General features: G+C 49.5%; 1 protein-coding gene across 1 annotated transcript; it reads right to left on the reverse strand.

Annotated features, from left to right (window-relative positions):
* Window positions 1–1,482: 1,482 nt before the first annotated feature.
* Window positions 1,483–15,084, reverse strand: LOC128716334 (laminin subunit alpha). Its single transcript, XM_053811254.1, has 11 exons — window positions 14,857–15,084; window positions 14,643–14,789; window positions 12,548–12,784; window positions 12,312–12,482; window positions 12,024–12,240; window positions 11,748–11,957; window positions 11,397–11,669; window positions 11,186–11,323; window positions 2,302–11,120; window positions 1,690–2,220; window positions 1,483–1,614 (listed from the first exon to the last, which is right to left on the reverse strand). Exons 1-11 carry the CDS (start codon window positions 15,082–15,084, stop codon window positions 1,483–1,485), a joined length of 11,103 nt encoding a protein of 3,700 aa, XP_053667229.1.
* Between the last annotated feature and the right edge of the window lie 3,441 nt (window positions 15,085–18,525).

Genomic DNA, 18,525 nt, shown 5'->3' on the forward strand with positions numbered 1-18,525 from the left:
ATAGCGATTCTATTTCGTTGAGAGTCGTTCAATTTCAAATAGAGTTACATCGTTACGATATTTATGAGAAGCGCTACTTGAGTGACTAATTGTAGCAGGGAATGAAAGTGTAACGCTTATTCGAATTTGGCAGACAACTCTGGTTCGAGTTCAATTCCTGTTATTGTTTAACAATAAACAACACAAACCGAACTCAACGATGTATCCTTCTGGATGAGCTGAGTTGAAGTAATTCTTCGATGGGCAAAGTCATCATCGGGGGCTTTTTTATGTTAAAACATACAACACCAAAAGAAGATTATTCGGGCCAGATTCTGGAATTAGGAGAAACGTTTACAACCAAACAGATTATCTGACAGAGTCCGATATCTTATAAACAGTTCAATCAAATCCAATCACCTGATGCACTGATTGGCAGAACTGGAACTGAAGAAGTAACTATTGAAAGTGTTGTGATCCTACTTGGCCGAGCTGATAAGACCAGTTGCTCGTCGTTGAAGGATCAGCACGGTAGATCAACGGTCCCAAAGGCAGGAGATGAACAAGAAAGCAATGGCGCAATTGGAGATGTGCGATCGGCACGAGCGTCCTTACCGTTCTTATCTGGGTAGTATTTAGGTATAATTAAGTTCATGAAGTCAACGTGTCCGCAGGGTTTTAATTCTTAGTTTTCTCTAAGATATCACGAACATTCTACGAAACAATAAAGAAAGTATGCAATTTGGCTACCTCGTAAAACGAGCAATGTCTATGCAGATTGAGACATTGAGATTCTCCACTGCTCTATAGTCAAATAGTACAACAAATACAGTATAGTACAACAAATAGTCTCCACCGTGGAAAGCAATTCGGATAATTCAACAAATTCGTGAGTGAGTGAGTGACAAATTCAGTGAGTTTCCAGACATTAGTAAAGATAGTTGAGGCCTGCAGGAACAACAAGCTATCGCTCGAATGCCATTAGAATAATTGGAATAAAACCCCTATTTTCACGGATTTTTCCAGAGATAGTGCAAGCTAATGTGTAATCTTAGTCACCATTTATGACACAAACATAAATATACTTTGCTCAAATTGGGGAAATTTATTTAAACTGGGAAAGTTACATTGGGTCATATTTTTTGTTTCGTTTCATAGGAAAAATTGTTTGCTCTGTGGGTGAACACTTAATGGCACTGGTTTCGGTTAGCTGTATTTAATCATACAGTGAAATCAAGGTAAGTGAAGTTTAATAACTGGGAGGATTGTTTTGCTTTCATGAGAAGGAAATGGGACAATTTTCCGGAAAGGAAATCGCAAATAGGAAAAGAAATAGTGTAAAGTCATCATTTAGTAAGATTTATCCATTTCGAAGAAGTCCTTGGTATTTGCAGCATTTTCGTTATCAGCCGATTCTTCATATCGCTTATCAGTTTGCAGTCCAAAAATCATCTGTCCAAATTCGTATTGCAAATGGTCGTTTATCCATAAAAGATGCCTGCATTAAATTGTTGGGCAAACGCCTGTCTGCACATTGCCGACCGTCATCTTTGGTGTAATCTGTTCGACCGTGTTGCGAACCTTCACGTTGCGTATACATCCCTGGAACGGCACACGCGCATTGAATCCTCGAATCTGCAAGAACGGAAAACAGAATGAGCAAATTGTTTCCTTTTGGGAAAGAAACTCCCGGACCAAGCTATTACTAACCCGCTGTAAGTGCGGATGTCCGCCAAGGAAGAGCGGTCGTGTGGTATCAGTCGATGGAGAGCGCGCATCACCGATGGCCGGGTTCGAGCTCACATCGTTCACCTTAATGGTGATGACGTACTGCGACTTGATGGCAGACACCGTGCGCCACTGCCCATCGCACAGGTTCTCCTCCGGCAGTGGCGTGTAGGTGGCTACGTACGGCTCGTCTCCATTGTTCACCGCCAGACTGATCGTGCCGTTGATCATCTCCAGCACGAAGTACGACTTGCGGCCGTGCACCGACATTAGCAGACCGCTTGATGCCCGCGGTCGTATGTCCATGCTGACGGTCAGCTCGTTGCCAACCTTGAACTTTTCGTACAGCTTCACAAATCCGCCGCCACTGCCAAAGAACGTGCCCGTTTCTATCTGGTTGGAGCAGGGAATCGTGCGGGTTATGTTGGAGGGCGCGGCCAACGGATTATCGTTTACAGCGAGCTTGTTGATGCAACCCACGAATTGGTTGCGTTCTAGCACATTTTTGTCCATCTATGAAAAGCAAAATCACGCGTTATAGTATCGTTTAGAATTTAGCGTCCACACACAGCCGTCCCGTCGGTAAGTACTCACCTTAAGATTAAGCGCTACCTCCTCGTAATTGTCCCCACTGACACCACCGACAAACATCGGTGCCTGCAGCGCCATGGTGCGAGTCGTGCCCTTCGATTCACCCGTCGATATGTCCTCGAGATCAACGATCAACCTTCCCATACTGTTCTGGCGGGCAAAGTTCACCGTATGCCACTCGTTATCGTCGTACCTGCGGTCGGATGTCATGTTGGCCGATCCCGAACCACAGTTGAACGAATGGACCAGCTTACCGTCGCGCAGATGCAGCGCAACGAAGTCGGTATGCCGCGAGTCTGCCACGTAGAACAGCACGCCCTCGGAGAACTCCGTCTTGAAGTTGAACGTGAACTCGTACTGACGTTTGCTCTTCAGCGGCACTTCGCTAAACTCGATGTGGCTGAACTGACCCGTTCCGAACCGATAGCCGTGATCGAAATCGACATCCTGTTCCGGTGTGATCGGTAGCCTGCACACCGGCGGTGGCTCATCCGGCTGTGTTGGTCTTGGGCGCATCGTCGTTGTGGTGCTAGTCGTGCTTGTGGTGGTGGTGGCGGTGGTGGTCGTTGTGGCAGCATCAGTGGAAGGTTCCCGCGGAATGGCCGGGACTGGTTTCCAACCGCGATCCGGTTTTCGTGGATCCTTCTCTTCGTCGTCGTCAGGCTTGCCCGGTTGCTCACTCTCGGGTTCGACGCGACTCGATACAAACACCTCCGGATCCTTACCGTCATTCGGATAGTACAATGGCACCTCACCGACGGCAAACAGTTCCTTCGAGCACTGATCCAGTACGGCCGACTTCTTGTCGCGAAGCGTAGCAAAGTTCACAATCTGTCCGTTCACCGTAACATCGCTAATGCATCCCATGAAGTACGCGTTCGACGCGATCGCATTATGCATCGGGACGAAGTTCTTCGGCAACCCACCGAAGTAGATATCGCCATTTTCAATGTACAGCGGTTGCGGTGGATAGAGGCTGTAGTGTGGATCCTGATCGTCCACCATCAGCGTCAATCGGTCATGCTCATGGCTGGCTGTTACCGCGTGCCATTCACCATCGTTGTACGTGTGGTAGTCAGTTGTAACTTCCGATCCGGAGCTGCTCAACACCAGCACTCCATCCCGCAATGCCAATCCCAGCGATAGGCTCTGATCGTAGTTGCTGGTATAGAACAGCACTCCGCTGCGCTGGGTGGTACGGAACTTAAGATTAACCTGCAGATTGTTGACCGATGCCACGCCCGGCTGGTTCACGTAACCGAACTGACGCGGTGGGAAGGACACGAGCGGCGAGAACTTCATCGGACAGCCCGGTCGCACATCGAGCGACTTCAGGTTGATGCTCAAATCGACCTTGTTGCCCAAGATGTACACATCGTCAATGCAACCATCGAAGCCCTTCGACGTTACCTCGGGGTGGCTGACGCGGCTATGGTACCCGCCGAAGTAGATCGCCTCCGAAATGTGCAACTGCTGGTGTTCCGCCGATCCGGTCTGCTGGAACACCTCGCGATCGTCCACCGTCAGCTTGCCGATATTGCCATCGCGTTCCACCGATATTTTGTGCCACTTGTCGTCATTGAACGTGTTGCTCGATCCCATCGTGACGGCCTGGGCGTGTTGGCCAAGCTTGAACTGGAACACCACCGCCCCGTTGCGCATCTCCACCGAAATGAAGTGTTTGTTTTTTCCCGCGTAGAACATCAAACCGTCGCGTGTCTCCGGTGGTGCCTTGAACTGGAACTGCAACTGTGACTGCTGCTTGAACGTGTACGGCTTAGCATCGATGGCTACATAGCCATTGCCGCTAAAGCGGAATCCAGTCGATGGGTTTTCCTCGTTGCGCAACGACTCGCGCTCAGGCGACCCGTACACGTTCTGTGCGTCGATGAAGTTCCACAGACCAACGTGCTCGCCGCCAATCTGCAGCTGCTCGATGCGACCATCAAACTCGCTCGATTTCACATCCTGCGGCATATTGTACTCCGGCGGGTAGCCGCCAATGTACAACTTGCTGTTCTGATCCACATTGAACACGTTGTACGCTCCCGGCAGCACCTGCTCCTTCGTGTGGAACACATCCGTACCGTTGTCCAGCTCTTCGCGGATAATCAACTTCACGTTGTTGCCGGTGCGTTCAACGATCGCTTGGTACCACTTGTCGTCAGCCACGTACTTTGGACTGATCACCTTTTCCGGATCATTGCCAAGATCGATCGACAGTACCGGGTAGCCGTTTTCGATCTCCAGTGCCATGTAGTCATCGCGCGAGCTCTTCTTCGAGTCCGGCTTCACCTCGTTGCCAAGATACAGCAGGAATCCTTCCGGTTTGTCGGTGCGGAAGAACACGGACACGTTGGAGTTCGTGGCCATCTGGGACAGACTTTGCGGTGGCTTCAGCTCCACCGTAGTGTTGGGATGGAACTGCATACCGACCTTGATCGTGTTGGCAATCGATCTTGCCTCCCTAATTTGGCGCTTCAACGATTCCAGCTGATCACCAATATCGCTCACGATCGAGTCCACCTGGTTCTGCTTCGCGTCCAGCTTTTCGACCAGCTGGCGAATGTTGGGGATCATCGTTTTAAGGCGCTCGATCTGCGTCGTTGCCTGCTTAATGTCCTTTTTCGTGTTGTCCACCTCCTTCGGCAGCTGTTCTGCCATGTACACACTCTTGGACAGATCGCTTATCATCGGGTCCAATATCTTCATGGAGTTTTGCGACTTTGCCTGCGCTTCGACGGCCTGATCCCGTGCCGTTTCCCAATCATCCGTGTGCGATTCCTCCGGTATACCGTCCAGGGCGGCATTGATCGAGTACAGCATGTCGTCGCTGTGTGCGTTCCGCTCCTTAATACCGTCAACCGTATCGATCGACTGCTTGCTCTGTGGCTCCAGCTCCATCTGGAGCGTGGTAAACATACGCCGCGCATCACTGAGCAACTCACGGGACGCAGCGTCCGATTCGGCGGCCCGGTTATCAATGCCTTCCGTCTGATCCGTTGCCTTCTGTGCCGTCTGTGTGGCGTTCCGAATGTTGTCGGCCGCCTCCTTTACCGCGTCCACAATCTTCGAGTGTGCCGTTGCTGCCTGCAGGGCCGTCTCCGAGTTGGCCGACACGCCAGAATATTTGTCCGACAGACTCTCGGCTTCCATCTTCAGCTCATTCGCGTGTCCGTAGGCACGTTCGATGAGCGGGCTCAGGTCCTGGTACTCCGCAAACGCAACCGGCAACTGTCTGTCTACATCGTTGTTCAGATCGGTAAGCCCCTTGTTCACATTTCCCAACTCGACGTGCGTAATGTCTATGTCCTTCATGATGTTGGAGGAGTTAGCCAGCAGCACCTTGCTGTTTTCGGTGTTCTCCGTTGCTTCCTTAGCATGCGCCGTTACCGTATCGAACTTGGTATTGACTGCTCCTTTATTTTTGTTGTTCAACCTCGACGTAATAGTGCTTTCCTTCTCCACCTTCAAGCTCCAGGTGTACAGATCTTCCAGCTTCACATCAAACTCGCCAATGTCGTGCATCAACTTGGCCAGCTTTTCATGTTGCATTTGCACCGGCTCACCAAACGATTCTACGGCTTCCAGCAAACGGGTAGCATTTTCCAGCTGAGAGTTGAGGGACTCCGGCGTAGTCGAGTATTGCTTTATGTTGTCCAAATAGTTCTTCGCCTCCGTATACGCTTGGTCCAGCTTGGTGATCTCCGACGAGTCCAGGTTTTCCGCCAGCATCAACACCTCGTCGATCGTGTTCTTCGTGTTGATGTGCACCAGACGGCAATCGTCCAAAACATTGGACGACGCCGCCAGCAGGTTTTGGCTGTTGGTGGAAATATCCTTCGCGTTCTCGTCTGCATACTGAATGCGGCGGTCCAAACTCTTCACCTCCATCTCCAACGTTTCGACCTTTTGCTTCGAGGGGTTCAGGTTAACACCGTGCGGATCCAAACTGCGCACCTTCGGTTCCAGCCGATCGACCATATCGTCAAAGTATTTCAGCTTCTGCGACGTGTAGTAATCGTCCGCGATCGTCTTAATGTCCCCTAGCACGGGGTCTATATCGCGCTTCAGCCCATCGGTTACATCCAGCAACGCGTGGTGGCATACGTCACACTCCTGGCAGCCTGTATCCGGTATGAGCACCCAGCGGTATGGACACGAGTCACACTTTTCACCGACCACCCCCGACAAACACTCGCACTGGCCCGTCAACGCATTGCAGCCCAAACCTCTGGAATAGTCCGTGTTGCAGGAGCACGGCACACAACCCTCCTCGGAGTAGTTCCAGTAGCCCGGCTCACACCGATCACACTGCCGTCCAGTTACTCCCGGTTTGCAGGCACACTTGCCAGTGTTATCGTCACACTGCGAGCTGTTCGACGCGATGCCACAATCGCACAGCGTACAACCGCGTCCCGATTCGAACCCGTAGTGGTCGTCATCGCACCGATCGCACTTCTCACCGATCACATTCGGCAGACAGTTGCACGTTCCCACCACATTGTCGCAGTAGTCCATACCGGTCTTGTCGCAGATACAGCTCTGGCAGTCCTTCTCGCGCACAGCATCGCCGTAGAACCCAGGCGCACACAAATTGCACGCCCGGCCGAACGTGTTGTTCAAGCACAGCAAACACTCGCCCGATACGGAATCGCACGCTCCCGGCTCATTGGCGTTGATGTTTCCCGAACAATCGCACGGTTTGCAGAACTCACCCTCGACCTGAGGCTGCCCGTAATAGCCCGGGGCGCAGCTCTGACATTTCTCCCCATGGTAGCCCGGTTTGCAATCGCAATGGATCTCATAGCCATCCTCGGACACCTCGCACGAGGTGGCAAAGTTGTTCGACTCAACCGGCAACGGACAGGCGCAAATCATGCAATCGTTCGGTGTACCGCGTGTCGCATTGCCGTAGAACCCTTCAATGCACTGATCGCAGTGATCGCCGGTGGTATAATGCTGACAGTCATGGCACACGCCCGTGTTACAATCGCACGTGGCCGCATGTCCATTGCACTCGCACGGTATGCAGTAGCCTAGGTGGGGACCGTTCGGATCGCGGTAGTAGCCCGGTGCACAATCTTCGCACGACTGTCCAACATAGCCCGGCGGACAGTCACAGTTTTCCACCGCCAGCTCGCGGTACAGATGCGGATGATCCAGATCGTCGTGTGCCATCGTTAGGCTAACGTCCGAGACAACCGTCACCAGCCCATTCTCCCAGTAGGACGCCCGGATGTAGATGTTCTTGAGGTCGCGCAGCAGCAGCATAAACTGTTCGCGACTTACCGGACCGCCGGCCGCCGTTTGGAAGTTGCTCTCGACCATCTCCACGCTACCGCTGAACAGTTGATGCGAGGACGGTTGACGGTAGCTTTGGTGCATCACCTCCAACTGCTTGCCCTCGAGTATCACGTCCGCGCCAATCAGTGCGCTGCCGAACAAGCCGTTCGTGAAGTGGATCTTGTACGCCAGCAACCCGCCGTACGCGGAAAGATGATTGTTCAGATCGAACAGGTGGTCCAACATGCCGAAGTACACCATACCGGCCGACGGGTCCCGGTTGTCAAAAGCGCTCAGCGAAACCTCGGCGGACGTTTCGTTCAGCATAACCTCATCCTTCAGGATCCAGGGTGTGATCGTGACTTTGCCACCCGACAGACGGATCGTGTTCACCGTCACGTCCTTCATCATGCTCACGTTGAACGGTCGCAGGAACGCCGTCTGGCAACGGCTCGAATGTCCGAAGCAGAAGCACTTGGTGCAACCGTCCGGATTGCTTGCCTGCAGATTGTACGTCCCATCTACGCACGTGCTGCATTCCCGGCCCTGCACGTTCTTCTTACAGAAGCAGCTCTCGTCCGTTTGGTCGCAGATTTCGAACGTCGTGCCGCGGATGTCACAGTGGCACGGTTCGCAGTACGGGAAGTTAAAGAACCCATACTCGCACCGATCACACTTCCGGCCGACCACGTTCGACTTGCACTCGCACATACCGCTGTCCATGTCGCACTGCAGGTTGTTGTAAGCCACACCCAGCGGATTGCAGTTGCATTCCTCGCAGCCGATGATTTGATCGAACCCGAACGTGTACGGTACGCACTGGTCGCACTTTTCGCCCGTCACCCGATCGGGACACACACACTCCCCGGTGTCCTTGTGGCATTGCGCGGTCGACGGGCAGTTGCACGGTTTGCAGTCCGGGAATCCGTAATAGCCGGTTTTGCACGCCTCGCACTTTCGCCCAATGATGTGCGCCTTACATTGGCACTGACCACCGAACGGTTCACACTCGAAGCTGGTCGATCCCGAGTAGTCACAGTTGCACGGTAACGCTCCACTGTTGTAGTCTGCGGTCAGCGAAAATACGGCCTTCTTGCAGAAATCCGAAGCATTCGTCTGAATGTAGAAATGGTCCTGTCCGCACTGCTGAATGAACTCGTTCGTCTGATCGAACGTCTCCTCCTGGAGCAAAACATTGTGGAACTGCTCCGCCGGTACCAGCAGCACATAGTCCACCCAAACCCGTTTGGTGGCATCGCCTAGAATCGTCAGCTCGATGTTGTCCTGCAGATCGAACTCGATGTATCCGTTGTCCTGTTTCAGTACCTCCCGGCAGCCACTGTTTGCCGGACAGTGCCGGACCTCCAACCGTCCGTCATAGTTTTGACGCCCCGCCTGGATGCGATACTGCACGTTGAACGACGGATGATCGGGTTGGAAGAACTTCACGATCAGCACGTAACGGTTCGGATGCTGGATCTTAGCCTCGATCGCCAGTTCCGTTTGGTTCTGGTCGAGCAGTATCAGCTTGGTGCTGTTGTCGTACAGCTGGCTCGGTACGTTCTCTGCGATAAGATATTCATTTTCCGTCTCAAACTCAATCTTCTTCGAGTCGGGCGCGGTACGGTAGCTGGTCTGCACACAATTCCCACCCTGCATAACGCACACCGAGTTCGGGCGAATATAATCCGTCGACCAGTCTTCGTACGGGATGGCAGTGATCGATTTGATCGCGATCGAACCGGACGACGTTTCGACGCTCTTCACCTGAATTGGTTTGCGACTGTTTGGATCGAGGAAGAATATCTTTTCCCGCGACTCTCGGTCGATCACTGGCTGGCGGCAGACGGTGGTGTACGTGCAAGGGTACGCGGTTGCCGCCCCGTCCTGATCAATGTCACCGATCAGGTTCACCTGCAGAATGGCCACCTCCGGATTGTTGCGATTGGTGATGTAGTCCACGACCAGCACGTAACGCCCGGCGTGTGGTACCTCCATCGGATAGAACAATTCCGGTTGCGAATCCGTCAGGATCGGCATCTCCTGCTCCCGCACCTTATCCAGATGCTGGTACTCCTTGAAATGCTCCACCGGTTTGTAGCTCTGGCCATCCTCGATGATGAACGATTCGGTTTGTGGGTTAAACGGGGCCACGCTCGGATATTGATAGTGCCGGCACAGATCCATTTCGTCAAATTCGCACGGATTTTCAATCTTTTTCGTCAGTATGGATGCTTCGTAGTACGCCGCCGGCAGCAGCACGAAGTAATCGAGAAACACCGTCTTTTCCGTCTTGATGCTGATGGTGTAGCTGCCCGGGTCCAGCACAACCGGCGAAGGTACCTCACCTCTCGCGTCCGACACGGTCACAAACTCCGGCTTTTCCGACGGTTTAAACAAAACCTTCGTTTTCTGCTCCACCTCCGTCGGATTGTCCGGTGTGATAAGGATCGTAGCGACGACACTGTCCGGGTTGGGATTTTTGTACCGGATCACCAACCGATACACCGACGACTTCAGCACGCTCACCTCGTTTATCACTTCGTTCTGCAGCGAGGACATGACGGCGTATCCACGGCTGCTAAACCCGGGGAAAATATCCTCATGGAACTGGTAACGAACCTGCGCGCCCGACTGTGTGTAGCCATCTTCGTACTCGAACTGGTACTGGTAGAGCGTTGGGTAGTAGTGCGTCGTCAACGGGTACGAACAGGTGCGTCCGGATACGCGCGGATGGCACCGACACTGGCCCGTTTCCTTGTTGCAAACGTTGTCCGCCGCACCGCCAATATCGCAACCGCAATCCTTACAGCCGAACAGGTTCGACCCGAACAGATCAAACGTACCATCCTTACATTCGGCACACTGGCGTCCCTTCACGGAAGGCTTACACGCACACTGGCCCGTCTTCGTATCGCACGTATCCAACGCACCGATCGTACCATCGATGAAGCACTCGCACTCCTGGCAACCGTGCGGATTGGTAGCGGTAAGATTCCAGTACAACGGGCGACACTTGTCACAGATTCTGCCGTGCACGCGTTCCTTACACTGGCACAGCTCACCTGCCGGGACCGAACCACACCCGGCGAACCGTGCTATCACACCCGCCGGATCACAGTTGCATTCCTCGCAGGCCGGGAAATTGTAGAACCCTTCCTTGCACTGCTGGCAGGTTTTGCCGTCGAAGTTATCCTTACACTGGCACTGTCCATCGTTGGTGCAGGACTTTGCTAGCGAACCGTACGAGTCACAGTTGCAGGACAAACATTCCGGATATTGGTAGTAACCGGCCAAACAGGCTGTACACTGCCGTCCGCCGAAGTTCTCCAAACACGAGCAGCGCCCGGTAACGTCACAAACTGTGGAGGTACTACCAGCACTGGAGCAGTTGCAAGGCACACAGTCCGGATAGTTGTAATAGCCGGGAATACATTGATCGCACCGTGGCCCACCGTAGCCTTCCCGACACAGGCAGGTACCCGAGTTCTTGTCACAAACTTCTTCCAAAGTTCCGCGGACATCACAGTTGCAGTCTGTAACGAAGATATTGGACAACGTTTAACCAACCGTTGCACTGTACGCCTTTCCGCATCCTTACATGTACAATCCGGATATCTGTAGAATCCATCCTTGCAAGTATCGCAAAGTCGACCGGCGAAGTTGGGCCTGCACTGGCACTGACCACTGCCCTCGTCACAGACACGATCAACCGATCCGTGCATGTTACAATCGCAAGCTAACGATAGAAAGCCATTAAAACCGTTGAATTGCCATGATATCCACGTCATGCACTCCGCAATTCTACTTACGATCACAATCCGGGAATCCGTAGTATTCCTTCGCACATTGTTTGCAATGCGGTCCATCAAAGTTGTGCTTGCAGGGACAGGTACCATCCACGGCCTCACAGTAATACCCAATCGTACCGTTCAGATTGCACTCGCACTGGCGGCAATTGGGGTATCCAAAATGGCCATACGAGCAGGAATCACAGAGCGGTGGCTCAAACTCAGCACGACATTCGCAGCGGCCAGTTTCCTCCTCACAGTTACCGGTAGAGTAAAAGTGATTACAGTCGCACGCTGCAAATGGAGCACACATTGAAAAGCGGAAGTAGACTCAGTTTGTACGAAACACTATGAAACTCGCCCGATACTTACGCTGGCACACGTCCGTTTCGTTCCAGTACCTGCCGTACGGGCGATAGTACTTGTCCTGGCACTGGTTGCAGTTGATGCCTTTCGTGTTGTGCTGGCAGTTTTGGCACACACCGCCACCTTCGTAGTTGCCATGAATGTCCAACGACAATGCTTTTTCGTCGATCTCCTCCGAATAGACACACTCATCCGAATGGCCATGACAGTTACAGGCTGAAAGTGTGAAAAGCGAATTTTGTTCTGGAAGATGTTCGAACAACTCCTTTATAATACACTTACGTTCGCACTGGAAGGGTCTTGCGTTGGTGTTCTGGCGCCATTTCTTCTGCTCAAAGCCGGGGCAACACTCGGCACACTGAATACCGCACGTGTTATGCTGACACTGGCAGGCTAGTATGCGCATTTGCGATCGGGGATCTTGTACGTTGCACGTGTTGGCGTGCCCATTGCACACGCACCGACCACCAATCGAGATATCCTTGATCGAGTAGAAGTACTGCGGAACAAATGAGTACCAAAATAAATGCCCGAGTCGAAAAGCATGTAGCGATGTCACAAGCAACTCACCCGTCGCGTAACGGTAGGATCTTGCCGGGCAACGGACATAAGATGGCCGAGCAAATTCTTCGTACGCAGCAGACGGATGCGCACGTTCGTCGCTCTGCTCCATTCCTGCAGCGTGGACGAGTTGAAGTAATTGTTTGCCGATGGACGATTGTTCAGCAGTCGAATCGGGATCTGTAAAGGCGGATGCAGCGTTTAGACCATCTAAACCCTCCCCCCGAATCTTCCACTCAACCTACCTCACCACCCTCCAGGGGCACAATCTTCGAGTGATCCATCGTACAGATAACGTCGTCATCGTTTTGGAGCGGTTTCAAGCTGGCCGAACCGAAGTATGTCACACAGTCGGTGGGAGTGTCGGAGAAGTGCTGCCACGGTGTCCAGGTTTTGCCATAGTCGCTAGATTTCTCAAGCGACCACAAACCGGGACGCGGCGAGTTGCCCATACGAATGAACAGATAAGCCACGTGGAATTCCTATAAATTAACGCAATCGTTTAAATTCACTGTTTCCGTAAGCGTCCTGTACATCGGCTGTTGCCTAGCAACGTAAAAAGACCAAAAATCCCATGTTCCGTTCTCACATTACAGAAGTTGAATTGCAACCGGACAGCATACATAATTATTGCTGACATGAAGGTATGCGCTCACGAAGTGATGATGGGAATGAACTTCATTTGGAGGAGCTGTTTGCTTGGATTGAAGTAATAACAATAACACCACTGCCGCTCAGTAATTGTGCTACAATGTCAAGTTTACGCCATGCTCATCAAGTGACATGTATCGTACAAACGAACGCTAAATGGCCAACACGCCATTAAACCGCACTTGGGCAAGATGCACGCATAACTAATGAGTCGGAAATGAGAAGATTATCGCACACTCAGAGCTCGTGGAGCACTATAAATATCAACTAAAATATCGCCCAATTTGTAACATCTGTATGGTGTGTTGTGGTTGATCTCTATTAGCTTTTGTAATACTTTTTTTTTGAGGTTTATGGACCAAGTTTCTGCAGTTTTTATTCAGTGATTATCAAGTATTTAAAACTAGATTTCTACAACTGTCTCATGTTTTTATGAATCCACTCTTCAAAGCACCTCGCAATTTTAATCTTTTCTTACGACGACAAGTCCAGCATGTCGACTAGCTAACGGAATTCATGGCAGTTGTATTTAGAAGTAGCGAGATTCGAGGAACATGGTGGACGTGAGAGAACTCCTTATTTTATTGCTTCCACCTTAGAGTTTGATCTTCTACTCAACACACGTCTGAGGTTTACTGAAGCGCTTTCACAGAAATTCTGGAGCTCACAATAAACAAAGTCCAGTTGATCCCACCAAATATATAACATTTCAAACTGACATCCCTTGCTATAGAAGTCACTGGATTAGCTCCACGAATCCACAAGTTGGGGGTTATGGACCACAACATAATGTTCCTGCTCCTGATGGTATGCCCTAAGCAATCTACCGATTTTAGATGGTCTGAATAAAAATATTCAATTTTGCCTCCAACTTTATTTCAGATTTGAGGAATTAAATTGATGTTTGAATTAGTGGTCAATTCCAAAACTACTTCTATTCCAAAACGGCGGAATTTACTCTTTTGTTTAGATTAATAAGAGTATCTGCTACTATGAATTTTATATTTAGTCTTTCAGCCAATAAAGAGGAAATTCTTCCTTCAAAAATGATTCTGCTTCAAGCGTCTGTCCCAAATAGCTTATCGCCGAAAGAGTTCAGCCATCTTGTGAAACTGCTTTCGATTATGAAATGCTACAATTAACAGTCAGAAACATTGGAAGATCTTTTCATTCAATGTAGGAAGTAAAGGAACAGTTCTAAATTGATAAGAAAGCTATGCTACAGCACACTCCAGCCACCAGCATAGAAACTTAGCATACGAACCAAGAATAGAGTACGCTTATCAGCAAAATGAAAGAGAACGCGAGTTCAACAAAGTTATCATACGCAACGTAGTCAACCGTCCAAACCGTGCCTTATCAAGACGGGATGTGTGGCTCTTGTTTTCCGGTCCGACTGGTCGAATATAGCTTCCGTTCATTTAAAACCATGCACATTTGTGTACTCGTTCGCCTCAAGCCGCGCATCTTGCCGTACGCATGTGTGTCCATACAGCACCATCTCACCAGACCAACCGACCGTGGGCAAGTTTACATTGGTAGTTTACAAGCAAACAGACGTGTTTGCGAAATGGCGAGATTATGTCATCTTCCGGCGGCTATTGCTTGTGGGGGGATTAGATCATTTTGGTCCAGATGGTCACCGTAACGTGGTCGATGAAGCGTTCCTTACCAACATCGTTTTCTTACCTGACCGAAGTCGATCGTGAGGTTAACCTCGTTGTACTTCATACCACGGGACAGTGGAGGGCTCTGCCACCAGTTTTGCGTACCGTCGATGGCATACTCCGGCGGGTGTCGTTTGTCAGGATCGGAAGGATCGCAAACATCACAGACCTGTAGATAAGAATGTTTAACATAAGCTCCCGAAATCTATCAGATACATCATAGACATAAGACCTACCTGGCCCTGAATGACCGAGTATTGATTCTGATGATCATTTTCCGTGTTAGCACCAACCAGCTTACAGTACAGTTCGGGTCCATCGGTATCAACGCCACATGTGGCGGTAGCGGAAATTTTTCGTCCCTCGGCTAGATTGAAGTACGGTGGTGTAAGTTCCGACCGTACCACTCCTAGGGTAAGCACCACAAGAAGCGCGATCGGGGTGAGTGATGTGACACCACCCATCCTGAAGCCGGGAGGTTATCACACCAGCTCCAGACGGACGAGGCAGCGCTGAGTTAGAAGAAAACGATCGACGTGAGTACAATGAGTATGCTATTAAGCAAGTAAATATGTTTTGTGTTTGTAAAGTATCATTTAAATCCTGAGCGAATGCTCAATTTCTTTTCCATTAATACAGCATGAAAGTTTGTTAGGGTTGGGTAAACACAAGGTTGGTATGAAATTGAGCGAGCTGGTTCGTTCTTTGTGAAGAACTGAACGAACGGAACAGATCTTTCTTTTTTTGTCCCTCATCTTTCATCTCGTTCATATAGTTCTCTCAGCCTGTCGATGCAGGTCGTTCATCAAATGTCCCTACGAGTCCCCGGCGAGTAGTTTGCTCAACCTGCCGTTCCAGGTCGCTCCACCTACGTTACATTTCGTTCACCGTTCGCTATATGCCGTTCATGCTGCGTTACAAGCGGTTCAATGTGCGTCATTTAACTTGCTGCATAGCTCGTTTAATTACCGTTATATTTAAAGCATAATTTACCCGACCTGTCGACATAAATAGTTCAATGCGGGGACTATTAGCGTACTGCAGTGTCATAATTTGACGAACGAAGTTCGTTCGCTCACGTTAAAGAACTGATCGAATTGCGCAGATTCTTGGTGTACTGTAGTGTTCATGTGATTTTTTTCTAGTAGTAATACACTCTTGAAAATGTATTGGAATCCTTTAGACAGTATACTTCATTGCAAACTTTATTCCAAATATACGAATCGTTACACATTGAATAATGATTGCAGTAGTGCCGAAGAGACTCAAAATTTCGAGCGCAATCATCTCTAAACCATGTTTTCAACGCTGGAGAACTTCAAATCAAAAACGATTCGTTCAACTCAAACGTAAATTATCCGTGAAGCTTTGCTTAATTTCTTCTCTATTAGCAGTTATGTTTTATTTGCACTAGAAAGCGCTTTTGTTGCTAGTTCTTCATTTTTTTAACAAAATCATAAAAATCCTTCGTACGAGGACAGGAAATTTATTAAAAACTCACGACAAAATTTTGATGCCGGATCGCATTGAAATGTCCGCCATGTTGGAGTTACCCAAATAATGTTTAAATCCGGAAAGCTTCAAAATAAACGTATGAATCCATTTTTTCCATACATCGATCGAAAACCCAACAATCTTCTTTCTTCTGCAGGCCGCCTAAGTCTACTACTCCCTGTACAAAATTTTGCCTCCCATCTTACTATCCATCGGCGCTCGATCGATGATCTAACGTTACACGCGGTCGGTTATTTATACGCCCAGTGGCACCCAGTATCTGAACAAACAGTTGAAAATAAACAAACCACGCTGGAAATGATCACGTCGCTGTAGTTGCTGAATGCATTACACCGACCCGTTCGGTGCATGATTTCATCCAAAAACTCACGTTCCACGGCCGTGGCGTACACAAGAAGAGTCACAGGCGAGTCGAAAAGCATATGCAACATTAAGTTCTAAAATTATACACCCTCAACTCCATCTGGCATTCAGACACACATTGAGAGTTGTAATGTAATGGTCTAGCAGAGTCGCTTCGTTCTGGTGGCAAGCGCACATTTCGAAACCCGCACACAGTGCGGTATTCAACAACAAAAAAATACTTAAGAACGCACGTTTACCCAGATGATCGTCACACACGCGCATAGACAAACGTTTCCTGAAAGGCTACGAAAAAGATTCTCGTTTGTTGGCTGTCGAACTTGCCACATTCCACTGAACGATGTTCAAATCTTCGAAACCCAACTCCCAACTCGCTATGCTGCATCGGTCGGCCCATTCATTCAGCACGGATCTTCTCCGTTCCTTTCTTTTCCTTCCGAGCAGCTTTGCTGTGTTCCTCGAGTCCGGTTTTATGCTGCCTACAGCCAAAGGGGCATGGTTCGATGTTTTCATTTCCATTTCTATGGAACAGCTACGAGCACGGGGAGCGAAACAGGGAACGAACAAAAAAGAAAAAAACAACATACACCCCGAGCCGAACCACGGTACGATCACGAGCACTGGGCAAGAGATTATGCGGTGGGTGCTTCTTCAAACAACTGGAACGAAGACGACACCACCAACAACACCACGGGAAGAATAGCAACCCGAAAAGAAACCACCGGGGCAGGTTATTATCTTCGCCGACTGCTTTGCTACGGTCATGTTTTGGAGGGACTCGAATGCAAGGGTGGTTGCGGTTGCAAGGCGATTCGATGCACCACCAGGCATGCTAGGATGCTGCTGTGGTGTGGTGCTGATGAGTTGTTTTTTTTTGTGTTTTAGAGTGCGCTGTTCGGCCATTGGGTTTCTTCACGACGCTGCACTTTCGCGGCAGGGTTTCGCCTTTCGGTCACCTTTTTTGCCCGTGCTATTTCTCGAATTATCGCAACCGTTTTAACCAACACACTAATTTTGTGCTGCACGCTCTTTCTTCTCGGGTTCCTCTTCTTGAGTAGGAATTTGTTTTGTGCATACCGAGCGATATGTATTTTGCACCTTGCACAATCTTCCTTTTGGTACACTGTTAAGCTTCGACACTTTTGCACAACATTTTCACAAGCGTTCGACAATAACTGTCACTTTAAAGTGCATTAAACACGTTTCGGCAACACGTGCAGCCATGGGTTTCATCTTCGCCAATACATTTTCCCAGCGTTTATGTAATATTTTTTTAAACACACATATTTTACATTATGTTACATGATCTTTACCTCGTTTAACTATACGGCACACTTCCCAATCCCCAACTGTCTTATCTCGCGCACTACCAATGAAAGACACGGCTTATCAGGCACACACACTTCAACTTCCTGTCTCCGTTGAGTTCTTGGTTCTGAGTTTCACTTTTTCAATGCCTCCTGCTGTCTAGCCCAACCGGGACGGGAGAACCAGTTCCTTCCCGTCTGCTCGGTTCGATCGTTCGCGCGTTTCTGAGCCGTTCTTCCCGGCGGCGACCCAGAAGAACCAGTCCAGATCCCGCTCGTGCCAAGACGTTCTCGGCAAGAGACGACTATAACCGCTTTATCTGTTCTTCGGTTTTGCTCCGTGCGTCATGTGACTCTCTTTTGTTTTACGATCATTCATGATCTCATGAGCATTGAAAATGTTCCTCAAATGCTATAATTTTTTTTAAGTTTTAATTTTCGATCTTATAAAATGAAGATCGCATTCAGTATATAATGTTTTGAATTGAAGTTATTACAGTTTATTTCTCCAAAGTATTTAAATTTATTGTTCACAATTTAATATAAAACTCATTAAAAAGCTTTTTATTAGAATTTAAAAAAGAAGTAATCAGCAGACGTTTTTCTTTCTTTTTACTACTTTCCATCGGAGTAGTAAAATGAGCGATAATGAGAGCGGAACAAGAGCGAGAGCGAAAGAGCGAAACGCAACATAAATGAGAGATCCGTTTTCGTCCACTC

The sequence above is a fragment of the Anopheles marshallii genome, chromosome 3 (genome assembly GCF_943734725.1).
Source record: "Anopheles marshallii chromosome 3, idAnoMarsDA_429_01, whole genome shotgun sequence".
Taxonomy (NCBI): Eukaryota; Metazoa; Arthropoda; class Insecta; order Diptera; family Culicidae; genus Anopheles; species Anopheles marshallii.

Bases quoted from the DNA above. Each gene is read 5' to 3' on its own strand.
- LOC128716334 (XM_053811254.1), bottom strand. From the start codon at position 15,084: ATGGGTGGTGTCACATCACTCACCCCGATCGCGCTTCTTGTGGTGCTT. The intron at 12,785-14,642 runs GTAAGAAAACGA...GTTAATTTATAG, and splicing joins TCACGATCGACTTCGGTCAG to GAATTCCACGTGGCTTATCT. The intron at 12,241-12,311 runs GTGAGTTGCTTG...TTTGTTCCGCAG, and splicing joins ATCCTACCGTTACGCGACGG to TACTTCTACTCGATCAAGGA.